Source organism: Equus caballus, chromosome 6 (genome assembly GCF_041296265.1).
Source record: "Equus caballus isolate H_3958 breed thoroughbred chromosome 6, TB-T2T, whole genome shotgun sequence".
Classification (NCBI taxonomy): Eukaryota; Metazoa; Chordata; class Mammalia; order Perissodactyla; family Equidae; genus Equus; species Equus caballus.
The window spans coordinates 62,409,128-62,428,328 of record NC_091689.1 but is presented as its reverse complement, the minus strand read 5'-3'; the positions used below and the strand labels follow the sequence as shown (position 1 = coordinate 62,428,328).

At 36.4% G+C, this 19,201-nt stretch overlaps 1 protein-coding gene across 44 annotated transcripts in view; it reads left to right on the top strand.

The window, feature by feature from the left end:
• Positions 1-8,607, top strand: part of SOX5 (SRY-box transcription factor 5) — a 949,864-nt gene extending 941,257 nt beyond the window's left edge. For all 44 annotated transcript variants that reach the window (XM_070271071.1, XM_070271064.1, XM_070271055.1 and 41 more), the window contains 2 exons: positions 1,559-1,775; positions 3,682-8,607. In XM_070271071.1, coding sequence (XP_070127172.1) covers positions 1,559-1,775; positions 3,682-3,985 — 521 coding nt within the window. In that variant the 3' untranslated portion in view covers positions 3,986-8,607. The remainder of the gene's footprint in view (positions 1-1,558; positions 1,776-3,681) is intronic.
• The last annotated feature ends 10,594 nt before the right edge of the window (positions 8,608-19,201 follow it).

Below are 19,201 nucleotides of genomic sequence, written 5' to 3'. Positions count from 1 at the left end.
GTCATAGTTGCCGTCTAGATTGGAAAAAGCTGTTTATAAATCTTTGTAACACCTACGTGGCTGTACCCACCCAGGCAACATCTGCTCCAATAGGAAGCAATTATAAGGGAAGAGAGATTATCCCTTTCACTGCAATTCTTTAATAAATAGAACAGCTCATACTGAGCTTTCGTAGGGAAGAACTGTTCATCAGTGCGCGATTTGCACTTGAGATAGCAGTTATAGTTGAGTTACGACCCCATTCAAAAGCTCTTAAGATCTTGCTCAGATGACTTTGGAAGGCAGGTAAAGGCAGCAAGTGCAGGAGATATTTGGTAGGAATCTCCGAATTCCAGTTCTCTTGGTCTGTGTGCGTTTGGGTAGAGCTGAGTTGATTCCTTGCGGATAAACACATTTCATCTGCAAATAGATGGATTTTTCTCACATTGTTAATAAAAAATAAACATTGTTACTATTGCCTTTGTTACTACTACACATAGCCGTACTGATAGAATCAAAACTTTAAATCACGTCTGTATTGAGAGTTAGCATAAACTATTTTTAATTACATTTCAAACAGTTTTTTTTCACAATCCTGGTTGAATCCAAACCAAAATTAAAAGTGAAAAGAAGGGGAAAACCAAGTTGGATTAACATTATTATTGCATACTATATCACAGGAGAAGACATCTTTATATATTATTGAAAGTGATTTATTAAGAGAAAAATCTCAGTACATACTTATTATTGTAATTGTGACCTCTGCTAGATCATATTAAGTAGATGGGAATAGGTGTGTAAATACATACCGTGTACCACACTTTCAGTTCCATCAAACCTGAGTCTGAGTCACAGCTCTGCAATTTAGTAGTTGTGTGACCTTGGGTAAGTTACTTCATCTCTTTGAACTTCAATTTTCTCATCGATCTCCTCTGTCTTACAGGATTGTGGTGAAAGGTAAAAATGAGACAACTTATGTAAAATTTTTAGCATAGTATCTAGCACACAGTAGTTACCCAGTGCATGTTCATTAATATAATATTTTATAATTAAAATTTTATGAAATGAATTTTTAATTGCAATCATTCATGTAAGCATACTTAAACATTTAGGGGAGAATGAGAATTACATGTAATATATGTTAGAAAACTTTGTAGTCAGTAATGTACCCCACATAAAAATACCCAATAGCTAATTAGCCTCAGATTCAAAATATGTAGAGTTTTTGCATAATATTTTGTTCACAGTTGAATTAGATTATGATCTAATGTAGAAATTAAATTCTCTATGAGCTTTTAAGTACATAATATACAAATTGTTAATTCAAGCCAAAAAGCATATATATATTACTCAGTGTTTGTATCTTTGGGTACACAGTTCCTTTGAGGACACAGCCATCAACGCCTCTGTTCTTGTGGGCTCTCACCTCTTGAGTCACAGCTCACCAATCAAAAGCATTTTTATGTGTTTATGAGTTTTGACCAACATTTTTACTTTAGACTTACTTGTTCTCAGTTATATCTTTTTAGGATCCTTCGCAGCTGTGCAAATTAGAATCCTAACCTTCTTTTCCTCATAGGATCTCGCTGGAAAGCTATGACAAACCTAGAGAAACAGCCATATTATGAGGAACAAGCCCGGCTCAGCAAGCAGCACCTGGAGAAGTACCCTGACTACAAATACAAGCCCAGGCCGAAGCGCACCTGCCTCGTGGACGGCAAAAAGCTGCGCATCGGGGAATACAAGGCAATCATGCGGAACCGGCGGCAGGAAATGCGGCAGTACTTCAACGTTGGGTACGGCCCTTTTGGTCATTTTTTCAAAAGGAAAACTTCCTGTTATACTTAATGGGATGTGAAACATATTTGTTCAGTTGCAAAGCAGCATTTTGAAAAAGAACCTGAACACAGTGTATTTTCAGAGACTAAACTGTCCCCTACATGATCCTGGAAAAGAGTACTTCCATGTGAATTCACTCCCAGCTCCTAGAAGGATGGCTCCAACATGAGCTTTGTTAACAGCTGGTGCGAAAATAAAGTATCTAAAAGTAAATAATTTTGAAGTTCACTATTAAAAACGTAGAAGCATAGGGGCTGGCCCGGTGGCATAGCAGTTAAGTTCACTCGTTCTGTTTTGACAGCCAGGGCTTCGCCGGTTCAGATCCCAGGCGCGGACCTGGGCACAGCTTATCAAGCCATGCCGTGGCAGCATTCCACATATAAAATAGAGGAAGATGGGCACAGATGTTAGCTCAGGGCCAATCTTTCTCACCAAAAGGAGGAAGATGGTGGTGGATGTTACCTCGGGGCTAATCTTCCTCAAAAAAAACCGAAAGAAAAAAACAAAACAACAGAAGCATTACTGGTTCTTTTCCCACTTGGTTTTCATTACTTCCAAGGCTTCACAGAGATAAATTCCACAACAACCAAAAACTTAGTTGAGATGATACAACATAGAAATGATTTCAAAGGAAAGAAACACTTGTTTCTGAATATAGAAAGACTTCTGGGCTGTCAGGGCACAGGTGTGGCCTTTGTGGATCACAAAGTAAGGATTCTATTTAGGGCACCGTGAGGTGTGAAGGGGAAAGTTCCCTTCGGAATGAAGAATGCAGCTCTCAGGATGTTTCACCCTGCTTCCTGTGGCGAGGCTGTTGACAGTGTCATAATATGCTGCCTGCAGCCACATCGCTTCTGTAGAATTTTCTCAAAAAACGTAGAAACAAAGTTGCTCGTATGTGGAAAAGAAGTAAGTAAGATCCCGAGAGCTTCTTAGAATAATAAATACTATTCTGAAAATGGCCAGAGGATGCCTTAGAATAAACCTTTGCACATCTGCCCTGTCCCCTCCAGTCCCGTGAAGGAGTCTGCCTGCTCTGTCCAAGGGTCTGTGATTTATATCCCAGTGCCTGACTCCTCTCAAAGCTGAGCATGAAACCCAACACTTCTTGGGGAATAGTAAGCATTTGAGTGAATGAAAGAAGGCGTGAATGAACATCATCTGTTAATCCCTTCCCACTAGGACCAGCTACGTAATTTGTGGAGCCCAGTGCAAAGTGAAAATGTGGGGTCCCTGCTGAAAAGTTCTTAAGAATTTCAAGGCTGTCACAACAGAACTTAAAACCAAGTATAGGATCTTTCTAAGCCCCAGGGCCGGTGCAACTGCAGAGGTTGTCCACCCATGAGGCAGGCCCTGCGTCCTACCCTGACCTAAAACTATTTCAGGGACCAAGTGGACAATGTGATATTGTTCAGTTCTGGTGAGTTCTTGGCAGTAATATTTCATTTTGAGAGCTGTAATGCTCTAGAATTTTTCCATTAAAATTGAATTGTCTTTAGGTTTAATTTTTTTAAAAAACTGTTTCTGCATGTTATAGTGAAGGGAAAATGAACTTGGGGTCAAGGACTTGGGTTCTTCTGCTTAATCTTTCTGCACCTCAGTCTTTTCATAAAATAGAATAGTAAGAAAACAGAATCATTTTCAGAATCAAAGGAGTGACACACGTAAATGTCTTATCATCTATAAAGCACGCTACAGAAGTAAGGTATTGAATCAAAGTAGAAAACAATTTTTAAAATGCTGGGCATTAGGGTGAAAATCTCTCCCTTAGAGTTGGACGAGCTGAGCAAATTATTTGTCTAGTAAGGCTTGCATCTGACTGTTCACCCACCCACAGTGTTTTTTGGGAATTCTCTCTGATAGGCAACAAGCACAGATCCCTATCGCCACTGCTGGTGTTGTGTACCCTGGAGCCATTGCCATGGCCGGAATGCCCTCCCCTCACCTGCCCTCGGAGCACTCGAGCGTGTCGAGCAGCCCAGAGCCCGGGATGCCTGTTATCCAGAGCACTTACGGTGTGAAAGGAGAGGAGCCACATATCAAAGAAGAGATACAGCCTGAGGACATCAACGGAGAAATTTATGATGAGTACGATGAGGAAGAGGATGATCCAGATGTAGATTATGGGAGTGACAGTGAAAACCATATTGCAGGACAAGCCAACTGATAAGGGTCAAAAGGTTGTTGTGACCTTAGGACTTAAAGAAGCCCTAGCTGGTTCATCCTTACCAGTGGCCAAGCACATTAACTTTCTCATACACTGACTGTTACTTTAACTGTTAGTCTTAACTAGTTGGGACATCAGCTGACTAATAGACCTCAGCCTCAAAAGGCTTGGAAAGGAAAAACAAAAATACAACAAGCAAACAACAATATCAACAACAAGAGATTGAAATAAGCTATGGGTAACATAATGCCAGTAATTCAGCTGCTACATCCAAGCACTGAAGTCTTACCCGTCAACTTTTTTTTTTTTAATAAACTTTATGGCTGTTTGTTCTACAATGTTCTAGAAATTCTCACTCAGGTACACAGTGCCAACAAGTGGCTTGTGAATGTGTTTTGTTGTTTTGTGCTACAATTTTTAAAAAGAAATAAGTTTTGTTTTTTGGGGTTTCTGGGTTTTTTCCTTTTCTTTTTCTTTCCTTTCCTTTTTTTTTTTTTTTTGTAATGCACCTGACAGAAAAAGAAAGATGAATTTCTCTTTACTTCTCTCCACCTTTTCCATCTCTATACTTTAAAGATGGAAGTCTGTGCATGGGGGGGAAGAGGGAAAAAGAGCCTGTTTTTAACTTCCTTGCTATCCACCACAAAATAAGCAATTATTTTCTTCAGAGGACTTTCTTTGTCTATTGCACACCACACTACATCTTTGAGCAAGTGCCAAATTTGTACTGAAGTGTTGACCCTGTTCATTTTTTCCCTTTCCTTTTTCCTGTTCCTTCTTAAGTTAGAACAGTGTTATATCTTAGACAATCCCTTGAAAAACCTGAAATACCAGCAGCTGGTGAGATTTGACTTTTTTTTTAATGGAAACTGTAGGTGCTGTTCTCAGGTGAAAAGAGAGAGAGACATAAGAAATTTAGAGAAAAAATATTTTCTGATCTCGGATTTTTGTGTGTATGTATGTGTGTGATTATGGTACTAATAGGAATAATGTTGGACCATTGTGAGTTAAACCCACATCTGGGGATGAAATCCCACATCCTCCTAAGTGACTGGTCTGGAAGCAAACTTGACCTTGACTTTGCACTTCAAATGACAACTTAACTAATATAGGGCTCAGAAATTATATTTTTAAATTTCTAATATGATTATTATTGGATGAGTCAGGTGGCCCTGTGTAATAAAGGTGTGCATGTATAAAATGGAAGCTACTAGCAAACTGCTCCCAGATGTCCCTTCTCCCTGGTCAGTTCGTTCCACTAACGTTTGCTACTTAATGATTTCTGTTTGTTTTCCTTGAATGTATTTGGCCATTTTCCAGAAATATAGAATTAGCTTATTTCTTCAACATTCCGTTCTTTCCTGATCAGGAAATGGAACTGATGATTTTATATGGTCTTTTTCATCTCTCCATGAAATAAGGTGGAGGCCATTTGCATTTCAGAATTGTGGGCCATGTGCATCTCATGCCATAAAAAGCAGGATTTGATTAAATGTTGTTGCAGCCCTGCAAAATGCAGCCTGGCTGAACCCAGCAATCTTGCCATTACTCTTACTTTGCTGTAAGATGAACCCACTGAAGTCCAATTTTTGGTTCCAGCACAGTATGTGCATAGAGCAACAATGAGTGGTAACGGGACTGCTTATTTAGATTTTGCCAGCCAAATGCCAAGGCACTTGTAGGGCGTATACAAATAAATACAGAATCATTTAAAGTCAGTTGCCATTATTTGTGCTGAAGCATCAGACAGTAAATACTCCAACCAGTAGCTTGGATGTGCCATGGTTTCACTCCAGTCATCACTTTCCTATCCCACTCCCTAATCGCAACCCTAAAGTTTGATTTTTACATTTAAGTAAGAAAAAAGTCCTTTTTATTTTTCTCTCTCTCAAAAGACTTGCTCTGGGGTTTTGCTTGGAGGAGCTGATCATATCCTGCATGTCAGAGATTTTGTTTTGTTTGTTTTCCTGTTTGTTTTTGATGACTGTATTTTCATTTGAACTGCCTCTTTTTGCTAGTGTTGTAATAATGATGATGATGATGATAAAATAATAATAATAATAGTAATAATAATAATAATGGTCAGCTGTTCCCAGATTAGTAAGTTATGTATAATTTATTTCTCCCTTTCTATTTTATTCTGCTCTGATTTGGAAGTGCAGCCAATAAGCTGTTAGATATTTAAAACAAATTTCCATCTCCAACATATATATATATACATATATATGTATATATATTCTCACACACACACACACACACACACACACATTCACCCACACAATTTTACTTCTCCTTCCATAAGTTTTCTCCTTTTTAAAAATTTGGCCCCAACAATGTCAAGTTCCAGTGTTTAACACAAAGGAGTGAATTAATAGGAGGGTCGTGTTCAATCTTAATTAACTTATGCTCTCATCACTCATTTTAGTTATTTAATTGCCACAGTCATCTAGAGCCAATTTTTTTGTTTTTGTTTGTTTTGTTTTGTTTTTAAGCACTCTGGATAAGAAAAAAATAGACACTTGTTTTTATATCGTTATTATGTACAATGTGAAAACAGAATTTAAAAAATTTGTTCTCTGTCTTTGTTAACAAATTCTTCCTGACTTATGTGGGTTCACCTCTCACGTTTGCTGGATACTTATCTTACACCGTGTTATAAAGATGCTTTGTTTTCATTTCATGACTTTGGGCTACAAGAATACTTTGTTTTAGCTCCAGGTAGATGCCACAGAGGGCATTCACGGCTGAAACCAGTTCTAACACACTTACCAGTGAATTGACAAAATACGTCTGTTTTGGTCTTTTTTTGTTTATTCTTTATTTTGTTTTATTTGAAGGGGAAAACAAAATTGTTAATGGTGACCTTTAGCTGCTGAAATTCTGAAGTTAATTTTATTTAATTAGGTTTATGTCAGAGAGACTGAACTGTGTGTGGACTGACGCACAAAGCAAGTTCATAGCCCTGCATTATGCTCTCGGTTCTGACATCTAATTCACTGCGTGTCACAATTTTTTTTCCTTAGTTTTCCCCAAAAGAAAATTATATTAATGTTTAAAGTGCTTTGAAGTCATTTGATAAAAGGTGCTACGAATAGCAACTTACTGTGTTAACACATTGCCTTTTTGGCATTTGATTGGTTCATAATTTTTGCAGAGGATCCTAAAACCTTGTATTCTTTTTCTGTGCCCCATGATGACCAAAAAAGATAAGGTAAAGGAAATGAGAGTAAGATCAAACTAAAACAAACGTGAAGTTTCCCTCCTCTCTCCTTTCCTATGTACGTGTTCACATCTCTCTCTCTCTCTGTCTCACACACACACACACGCACACGCACACGCTCACCCCAGTACTGAGGAATAATCTTGCCAGAATTCTGTATTTTTATGGCTGTTGTAATAAGTTCCTCTAAAAATAGTCATGTTTTAATACGAATCTAAGAGAACACCACTGGAGAAAATAGGTTAAAGTTGCTCATTTATAAGTTACTAATAATTTGGCTAGTTACTACACTTGGCTAAAACACAAAACTATTCTTCAGTACATTTATACCTAAATTAGTTAAGTCAATTTTTACCATTTATTTGGCGTCTGCAGTTAAAAGTTAACCATGTATAAAATCCCTCCAAAGAACATAATCATTCTTGAAACCAAATCCTCTTATAAGGAACAAATATAAAAGAGTTTTCTTTGATGAAATTATTTCATAGATTTGATTTCTGGAGTAGACTTTTACCTTAATTCACTTAAAGAAAATTATCTTTAACTATTTTATGATCCAATTTCAGATATTTTCTTAATCCAGAAGTTGTTACTTTTCCCAGAAGAAACCTCTTATATCACATGGAAAACATCAAAAATAATTACATTTTCATTCATTCTAATGAGTAAATTATTGAATTGTAATAAACAACTGTATATTTACAAACAGGTTTATAAAATATTTGTTTATCAAGTTAATAGTAAAATAAATATTATGGGATCTGCAAGGAAAAATATGAAGCCCACTTAAAGTGGTTCAGATATTTCTTTGTCTTGTAGGGCATAGGTTTTCCTTTAGACAGGCTTTTACAGTATTTAATTTTAAAGTTTCCTATAACTATCAGTTTTCCAGGTTGAAGATAATGTTGTGTTGAGTTTTCTACTGATCGATTCCTGTCCTCCCCAGTGTTTCTGTCACTGGTTCACTAAAACAGTATTTATATGGCTCCGCTGGCTCTAAAGCTCTTAGTCCTTCTAACATTTTGGATTTTATGAGTAAAAATGGGAAAAAATAGAAAAGAGACAATCAAATGCCTGGAGCTTAAAACAAAGTATGTGCAACCTACCATCTCACTTGAAATTTAATAAAATAAATAATTATGTAAATATAACATAGAGTTATAGATTTATATTTTGTTCATAACACATAGTGTAATATAAGTTGTATATTTTCATGTTTTTGGTTTTATGTTATCATTCATGCCACAATAAAAATAAAACAGGAGTTTATGTACTCTTAAAAAAAAGGATGTGGGTTGCCACCAACCTGTTTTTTTTGTTTTTTGTTTTTTGTTTTTGCATTCTCTTTTTTCAGTATTACTGCCATGCAAGGCACCAATAAAAACAGCAAATGTGTTCTTTACCTATTATACTGTGTTTCTTTTCACAATTCTTGTTTTAAAGGTGTAATCATTAGTTTATTATGAAAAGAGTAAAAGTATGGAAAATACTTTAATTTTGTTTTCAGTATAATAACCCCACTTCCTAAAGTCAACTAAAGTTGACTTTAAATGAGAACTAATGGTTTAATTCTTAGAGATGGACATTGCAAGAACGACATCCAGGCCTTTTTATAATCATCCCATCAGACAGGGATCTAACTTCGCTGTAATGTCAAAAGATGTCCCTCTTATGTGAAATTGAGTCTAATACACTTAAAAATCCTACAGCCCAAATTGAAGCACCCTTCATGTTGTTTTCCCAAGCTTGACTCTGTCAATGGGATGGGGTTTCTGCACTTTAGAATTGTATTTCAGACTACTGTTTGTATAGAAAAATATTCTAAATTTCAGATTATGCAATTACTAATAACTAAAATAATTTTCACCTTGCTGGTATCTAATTTGGAATCCTGCATATTTCTAAATTGTTTAAACTCTGACATTACCCTCTGGATTCTTCCTTCAACTTTTTAAGCAAATATTAAAAACAAGAAGTCTCCTTTCTTTCCAATGGCCATTTTTGCTTGTAGAGACAAGTATTTCACCATAGTGTGTTTTTCTATCTTGATAGTTCTATGTGTAATAGTTTCCTGTAAGGGTTTTTGTTTGGTTGGTTGGTTGGTTTTTCAGTAAGTATCAAGACACTGGGGTCAGATAACATCTGGTTCAAATGAATATAAAGTAAGTATATAAAGAGGACATACTCTGCTAACACTTTGCCCATTGTATCCCTTAACAGAAGTAATTTACAAAGTCTGCTCCATGGAACACCTGCTTCAGAATTAACTGTTAGAAATGTACATTCCTGGGCCCAACTCCAGATGTAGTGAATGAGAATCTCTAGGGATAAAGATAAAGCTGTTGCTATTTAGCATTTCCAAATAATTATTCTGCACGCGCTGATGTTTCAGAACAACCAGGAGATGGGGCTATTTTCCTCTTCTATCTACCTTCTACCCGTGTCAAATTCTGCAGATCCTATTGCCCACCATAGTTTAACCTTAGGCATCTGTGAAAACCTTGAATCTGAGGGTCAGTGCGTAGGCAAGAGTTTGAGAGTGGAAAGAGCTCTCAAGCTGTCTCTTCATAGATTGTTTTCAAGAGCATTTGATGCCCCAGTACCCTGTCACATGTGGTCCTTGTTTGTGCTTCTCACGTTGTTCATCATGGCAAAGCAGTAGGCTTCACAGACTCCAGGCAAGTGGAACACAGAAAATATAACTGAAACACACAAAACTACACCCACTTAATATGTGCAAAACAAATCAAGGTTATTTTGAAAGGAAAATACCTATTGTAGAAAGTAAGAAATAAACATTCCAAGTAGTGTTTATTAATAGACCACCTATCATCCTATTTTTTCAGGAAACAGCATCATCAGGATCTGCCACGTGTATGTGGATGGGGAAAATCTTATCTGGTTATGAAACTTGGCTCATCCAAGGGGCCAAGTCCCAAACACTGCTCTTTGTCTCCTAGCAAATTAAATTCACTTTGTTTTGTCCTGCAATAGTCCAATTTAAAAAGATTCTTTTTTGGCCTTTATGTTTTTTACTTTCTTAGGGAATACTTAGGACTAGCGTGCAATAATAGATTGTTTTCTTACTGCCAATGCCTTGAAGAACCAAAAAAATACTGGCAATAGTGAAAAGAAACCCATTCTCTTTTTTTCATTTATCTCAATTTTGCCAATTTAAGTTGTTGGCGTTTAAGGAAGTTCACATATATGTTTTTAAAAAAATCAGGATACTGTCATTCTTACCAAATTTTAAAGTTCAGAAGTCATCCCTCTTTAAACTCGCCATCATCATTGAAACCTCAGTGATGGCAATGGAGGTGCAGGTAAGCATGATCAGTTCAATGTCTGAGTTAAACAATATTTATGACAAAATTCCGATTTATTTTTCTTGAGTTTCTAAAGCAACCTAATAGCTAGCTGCAAAGACCTGTTTTATAAGCAAGCATTGTAATTTGTATGTAAAGTGTATGCAATAGTATTGCTAAAAGTTCTTAAAAATAGTTATGTTTTCTTAAACAGGCTAAACATCTGTCTTACAATTTTGTTTGTTCTTCCAATTTGCTTAGCAAACTATTTTACCACCAAGAATGAACCACTTCAGCTGTGATCACAATATATCATCATCTTTTAATTAGGTCCAGATACATAAGATTTTACTCCCCCCACTACTACCATTTTCTAAACATGCACGTGAATATGAAATGGAATGGTACATTGTTGCTATTCAAAATATAACCAAGAGGATGAAAGTTGTTTTATCATTGATGTCTCTATTAATTCAATTTAAAAAGGAAAAAGAAAATTCCCACAGCAATTGTAGGAATTCAGTAGGCCTAAGTGAACACCACCATTTTGTATATGGCCTGTTGAATTTAGTGTTAAGTTTCAGAGTCTGGAAAGCAATCCTAAATACACACAAACTGTAAAATATATTTGAAATAAAGTCTTTTGTTTACAAAAATCACCTTTGTGATAACTTTTTGAATAAATTCATGTGGTCCTGGTTGAAAGAGAAATCATAGAACATAGATAATTACACAGAAGACTGACTTTATTCAACTTGACCCCACATTGGCCCTCAGTAAGCATTCATTTTCCCTTATATTCCAAACCAACAATTGACTGGAGTCAAGTTTACAAATTGTGATTGCATGGACTTGTTTGATTCAAGACTACAATCGATACTCGTAGGCCCCAAATAATTACACAAATTGTTCTATTTATTTGGAAACGTTCCTTCAAGCAACATTGTCTTCTACTGGGTTAACATGCATGAGTGGAATTAACAATCTGCTTTCTTATGGGCAGAGCTTATTTGACATCTGGAAAACAAAGTAAAATTGCCAATGGTATAACATTTGGGTACAAGTGCCAACTACAGATATCACAGAGAAAATTTTAGATTGTCCTCATTAAAGCATTATCAATTTCTCCCTAATTTGCTGATTCCTCAGATCTATAAGTTTTGGTATTATAGTCTATTATGTCATTTATATCTTAGACTCTTGCTTATAAAAACCTCTGGTGGAGATTTATCTCCTATTGTTATAGTAAAAACTTTAAAAGGTCACAATTTTTCAGATACTTAAGATTCCCAAAGTGTATGTTGGAAAACTTTACGAAGTTTTGTAAATTTTACACTTTTCATAAAAATTTTAAACACACAAATCCTGAGCTTGTATCATGGAAAGATATTTAAATATTTTTATAAATGAAAAATTACGTCAAGAAAAATGATTGATAAAAAGAATAATAGGAGGTTGTGTGGTTAGTCTTTCCTTGTCTTAATGATTCAATATTTGGCAAATATTAAGTGAATGATGCTAATCTGGTCCTCTTGGCCATAAAAAGCCTAACTCTTGTCAAAGTTGATGTGTCTCTGGTGCCCTAGTTCATCACATTGGCTTTATATAAAGTCATAGGCTCTTTCACCCATTTTCAAAATTTGATGTGGCTTACAATAACTATGTAAGTACAAAAATGCCAGCACAGTTAGCGCACAGTAAATAAAGAGACGAAAGGTAAAGAGTAAGAAATAAAAAGGAATCACACCTATACACACACTATACAAGTGCACTCTCACACTATACAAGCATACACATACATTTGTGTGTGTGTGATTCCTTTTTATTTCTTATTCTTTACCTTTCGTCTCTTTACAAAAGAGATTTGTGTGTGTGTGATGTGTACACTGACTGAGAAGGATAACTCTAATCACTAACAAAACAGAGATCTTATTTTCCAAGCAGTCAGGGCAAAGAAGAAACTACATGGATTAGAGAATTCTCATTGCTTAATTGAAGGAAGCATGCGAGTTTATCATGAGAAATAAACCTTCATTGCCCTATATTCTCAGATGAATTTCACACTTAAGGGATAAGAAACAATGCAAAGAGCCACTTTTTTTGTAAGCAGATTTACAAAAGCTGTAGATTTGTTTCATATGTGCTTACTCTATCAGCACTTGAACAGAGTTTTATAAAGACAATTTGTAGGGGGTCAGAGAGAGAAATAGTACACATATGAATAGATAACGATATGTGGATTAGACAAGGATTTACAAGGATAAGGATAGAAGAATTGCGATTGTGATGAATATTTATCATGTCCCATAGACTAGCTTTTTCAACTATCAGATGTTTCAAATTAGCTTTTAATTATGATATGTTCAGTATTATAATAGGTCTATACAAGAAATAAAACAACATTTCTTCCCTCAACATTTGTAATTTCCAAGGAAATAAAACTGGCACACATTAAGCAATAAAACAATATAAGAATATGATTAATGAACCAGAAACTGTAAGTGATAGGATTTCAAATGAGGACAAGAACCACTTTTATATTTACTGAGAGTTCAACTTCTAAATAAATGCGGTAGGTGGGGAATGGCTAACCTCCCACTGGAAAAACTAGAAAAAGCTGGAAATTACAAAATTGTATTTTAAAGGCATTAGAAAACTGTGGGAGAAAGGAGGACTAGACGAATTACAATTCCAGAAAAGCAAGGTGAAGCTGATGATTGCTAGCCATTTCTATTTAATGAAGGCATTAACTAATTCTGGGTGTTGCAGTAAAAGACTTGGCAACTTCTGGGTGAAAGAAAAATTAACAAAGCAGTTGTGTGAATCTGAAGTGATAAATTAGATACTTGAGGGACCTCAACTGCAAGACTGGTTTGACTAATGGCATATTTGCTGAATTCTAGGGCTGTGTGAGTTGCTGGAGACTGATCTATCATTTACTGCTTAGGAAGCAAAGACCAGCCAGAGATATGGGACCTACTTCAAGTGTAGAGCTAGTCTCCCTTTTAAGACATTTGTCAGATTTTATCTTCAAGGGCTAGGATACTGAAGAGTTGGGCTGGATAGTTTAGAAGGGCAGACCTGAATCCTCTGTAGTCTTTCATGGCTGCAGAGACAAATATCTACCATGTTCACAAGCAAACCTTGGGAAAATCATTCTCTGAGGCAAAATAGAGGTCACCTGAACATTACCAAAACTGCCAAGCAGCCTTGACAGAGCTAAATCCCTGATAAAAGTAAGAGGATCTGCCCCTCTCCCTATCTGTCTAACACAAGAATAGGAAATTCCACCCTGGCAGAAGATTAAGTCATATGAGTTCTTCACAGCTTTTGAGATAAAATATTTAGGAATAAAAAAGTTCTAAATACATGAAAAGGCAAAAAAATGACTGATGACTGATAATCAAGGGAAAAACAAACAATACATGTAGGCCTTCAAGTGATACTGATATTGAAGTTAGCAAATAAAGACTTTACCATAACTATAGGTAATATATACAAGGAAAATAGATGAAAAATAGACAACACAGATAAAGAGTAAAATCTATAAATAATAATCAAGTGGACACAGAGGAGCACAGGGTTAGTGAAAAGGAAAATAGTTTAATAAAAAATAGAGGTTTATCAAAAGAAATATTTAAAGAGGGGATAGCTGAGAACTTGTTAAAACTAAAAAAGATGTTACACAGATTCAAGGAGCTCAGGTAATCCAAGCAGGATAAATAAGAAGAAAACCGTGTATAGAAACATTATAGTGAAACCATTGAAAACTGAAGACAAATTCTTAGAAGCAGCCGTAGAAAAAAACACACTATCATCGAAAAAGTGACAAAAGACTAAACAGCTGACTTCTCAATAGAAACAATGGAATCTAGAAACAATGAAATCACATTTTTACAGTGCTTCAAGAAAAACTTGCCAAGCTACAATTTCATATACCACAAAAACTATTCTATCACAATGTAATTGCAATAAAGATATTTTCAGACAAACAAAAGCTTGGAGGACTCATCATCAGACCTGACAATAAGGAATATTAAAAGGATATTTTCAAGCTGAAAGAAAATGATTCCACATGGAAAAATAGACCCACAGATATAAATGAAGAGCATTTATGTGGTAAATTTATATGGAAATGGTAAAATATGTGTTAATATAAATGAGTTAAATCTGAACACAACGCCTTGTCTAGTTTTAAATAAAGTAAATTCAATTTAAGTAAATTCATGACAATAATAATGAAATGAGGAAAGGGGATAAACGAATTTTAAAAATTCTAATTGTCTAGCAGTATCAAGAAGTCAATGATGCAAGCTGTGGTCTCTAGGTAACCAAAAATAGAATGGTGATAGAATGTATAATCAACTTTTTGATAGAAGAAAAAAATGGAATAATCAAACTAATCTAAAGAAAGTTTGGATTGTCAGACTGAATAAAATAAAATACATGCTACCACAAGAAATATAACTCAAAATGGTTGAAGGTAAGAGGGTGGAAGAAGATATATCATGCAAACACTAATGAAAAGAAAGCTGCTGTAGCTATACTAATTTCAGACAAGAAGCACTACAAAAGATAAACATATTTCAAATGATAAAAGAGTCAATCCAATTGGAAGATAAGAGAATTTTTAAAATCTATATACTAAAAATCATAACTTCGAATGGTATAAAACAAACAAAACATGACAGAACTAAACAGAGAAATACACAAATTCACCAGTATAACAGATGGCTTTAATACATTTCATTCAATGACTGTAAAGATATAGAATGTCTGAACCAATTAACAAACATGATCCAGTTGACATCTATAGATCACTTCCCCAAAATGATGATAGAATTAACATTCTTTTCAAGTATCTGTGGAACATTGACCAAAATGACAGGGTACTGCACCATAAAGAAATCATTCATAGTATATTTTCTGACCCAATAAAATTGAACTACAAATAAACAACATATAACTGGAAAAATTTCAACTGCATGGAAATAAAATACAATAGTTCTTCCCTTATCTGTGACTTCACTTTCCATGGTTTCAGTTACTCATAGTCAACCGTGGTCGGAAAAAATTCCAGAAATAAACAATTCACCCTGTTCTGAGTAGCATGATAAAATCTCCCACCATCTTGCTCCTTCCCATCCCTGATGTGACTCATCCCTTTGTCCAGCATATCCACGCTGCATATGCTACCCACCCAGCAATCACTTAGTAGCTTTCTTGCTTATCAGATGGACTGTCACAGTATTGCAGTAACCCTTGATTAAGTAAAATCAAGTAACCCTTATTTTACTTTATAATGGCCCCAAAGTGCAAGAGTAGTGATGCTGGCAATTAGGAAATGACAAAGAGAAGCCCTAAACTGCTTCCTTTAAGTGGAGAGGTGAAAGTTCTCGACTTAATAAGGAAAGAAAAAGAAAATCATATGCTGAGGTTGCTAAGATCTACAATAACTTTCATTATAGTATATCGTTATAACTGTTCTATTTTATTATTATAGTTTTTAATCTCTTACTGTGCCGAATTTATAAATTAAACTTTATCATAGATATGTATATATAGGAAAAAACCTAGTATATATAGGATTAAGTACTGTCCACAGTTTCAGGCATCCACTGGGGGTGTTGGAACATATCCCCCACTGATAAGGTAGTACTGTGATATCATAGATCATTAAGAATGTGAATTCCTCCCTTGCACTTATTTATTTCCTTGTACGTCAGATAGCTTTTACTGCTTTACCACATTTCCTTTGTGGGGCTTTCCTCTCAATTAGAATATCCCTTTAAGCTTCTCTCCTCCTTTATACCTCTCCACTCCCAAATAGTAGGGGGTGTGAAAGAGAGGACAGGACTTTGGGCACCTCCAGCTGTTCCTTGACTAAGATCATGGCAACAGGAGGTCTGAGTGCCACTAGTGTAATCTGCTAAAAACCTGACTAACGCTTTGAACTCTACAAAGAATACCCCAGTTCAGACTATCATCCAGTTGGGAGGACACACTCACTTTCATTTCTGGGCAATAATGCTATGAAGTTTTCTTTTTCATCTCTTCCCAATGAATATCCACCGAGTGTGTAAATGTGTATTTAGGACCAGGTGGCCAGGCTATATCCCAAGTGTGAGCATTCTCTGTGTAACTGTGGCCTGGTTGACTCAGTCACAGCTGGAGGCTCCTCAAGTACCCCATGTTGACTGGGTAGGTTGTTGTTCCTTAATGATTGGTACCATTTCGGAAGAAATTCTTTTACTCTGTACTTTGGAAGCAAAGACTTTAATTGACAAGAATCTCAGCAACAATATCAGTGAGTCATTGGCAGTCCTAGTAGACAATATGCTTAGAAAACACAAACCATGCCTAGCCATAGTTAATGTGTTCTGTCCTACAATTTTGTCTTTCAGTTTTTTAATCTCATCCAATTTTTTGATCTCAGTCTTTTCACGGTTTATTTCCATTGGGAACTAGGGAAATTCCTCTCCTTTTCTCCACCACTGATGACTGTCGCTGAGTTCCCTGTAGCCCTCCCCACTGCAGTTGAGGCAGCCCAGCATCAGCCCATCCTCCAGTCACAGTCTCACACTGGGCTTGGTGGGTGTCCTGAGTGCTCCTTCCCATTGCTGCATTATGCATCCGCAGACTAAATTCATCTTTGCCTTGATTAAGAAAAATCCTTGTGCTTTCTCTATGAAAATGATGTGGATTGAGGGAATGAGCACCAAAAACACAAGTTTATTTTGGCACTTATTTGATGTCAGGTGCTAGGGATACAGAGAAGAAAGGCAAATGATCTGTCCTCCAGGAGTTTATCGTCCAGTGTTGGAATAGGGGCAGACAAACATTCTATTATTATAATGGAGGGGGACCAGCCATGAAGATTTAATCCACGGAGCTTGCACAAGATTTCTTTGCATACCCGGAGACTCTAGATATCATCTTGGTGACTTCAAATTACTGTTTCCACAGGACGCTTATCTGACTCCCATCTCACTTCTTACAGATATTTCCTTCTTTCTACTCCAAGTTGACAGTGTTGCCTTTTACCTAATCCCTGTTTTCTTAGAAAACAGCAAAGCTTAAGAAATCCTCCCCCGCCCACCCAAGTCCTCTGTGTTTTGCAAAAGGACTGCAAGAAACCACCCTTCCCTTTGTGACTTAGGTAAGACTCATGGATCCACCCCCATGCCATGTGCCATTTACCTATGCTAAGGCCAGACATAGTCCATCTAAATTCCCATTCTCTACCTCATAAATGATTAGCTGAACTGCTTGTGCTCATGGATCAATGGGTGAAAAGTCTTGTTAATCAAACTTTGGTTAAGTTTCTCTTCCTTCTGGCCCCCAAACTTGACTCATCCTCAGTTTGAGCCAGCATACAGCCCCTTCTGAGAACAGCCTCGCTTCAAGGTCAAACATTCTCTAATCTACTATCCCATCAGGCCACCCTTTCATCCCACTTCCTCAACACCTGGTTCTTTCTAGTCTTGTTTATTCCCCCATAAAAGAAAAACCCTTTGTGCCTAACCCTGAAGACTTGCAGATGTTATGGTCAGAGTTCTCCCTATTGTAATAGCTCCTTCCCCCACCCCCACCCCCTCTTGCCATGATCCTTTCTAATACTAGTCTCTCCTTACTAAATCAGGATTTGTTTTTTATTTGACAACATAAACCCAGAATGGAAAGTAATTCCTTTCCCTTCATTTCCATTACTACAAGGAATTGATGCCTTTGGTAGGTTTTCCTGAAAGTTTAAGACGACAAAGAGGATTCAACTTGCAGACACACAACCAAATTAAAATACCTGTTATGCTTCTAAAAATGCTCTCTGACCTTGACCATTTGGGGATGCACTGCTTTCTTGAGTCACCTCTTGTTCTTCCATACCCCATGTCCTTTGCATTTCTAATGCTGAACAGAGTTAGTGATTTCTTTTGTTGTAAACTTTCATTTCATGCCCTCTAGTCTTCCCACCTTCACATACTTAGCACCTTTTTTGAGGATAAAAAGAATATAACTAGTTTTTTCCCTAAAACAAACTATCCACTGGAGATGGACACTAGTATTATGACCAACCAGAGAAGGAACAGCTTAGGTGTGAGGGAAGGTGCCCGGACCAGCTGGGACTGGAGCTACTCTGCAGCTAACTAGCTTTATGACCTTGCTCAAGTCACTTAACTTCTCTAGGACCTTCACCGCCCCCCCCCCCCGCCCCCCACCGCTGTGAAAGAACGATGTGGAATTCGATGGTTTCAAATATCTCTTCCAGTTCTAAGATTTTATAGTTCATCAAATCTAAATACAATGAAGGTCCAAAAGGAAGAAATGTCTTGAATGATGATGGTCTTGAAAACAAGTAAGCAGAGGAATGAGAGAAATCTTTACAGCAGGGCTCACAGACAAGGAGTGGGAAGGAGCAGCATTGTGATGTGGAAAGGAGCATGGGTTTTGGGGACAGAATGGATAGGATTCAACATTTGATACTACTTCTAGTCACTAAGCAACTTCAGGCAAGTTAATTGATCTCTTTGAGCTCCACTTCTATTAGGAAATGGTAACTCAATTTTTTTGTAAAGATTCAAGGTAAGCATAATTTATATCATTTTAGTATAATTTTGCCATTGTTCTCTCCTTAAATGTCTTCCATGAAATCTTTTCTGACTTTTCTTCTTTCTGGTAGAATTCACTATTCCA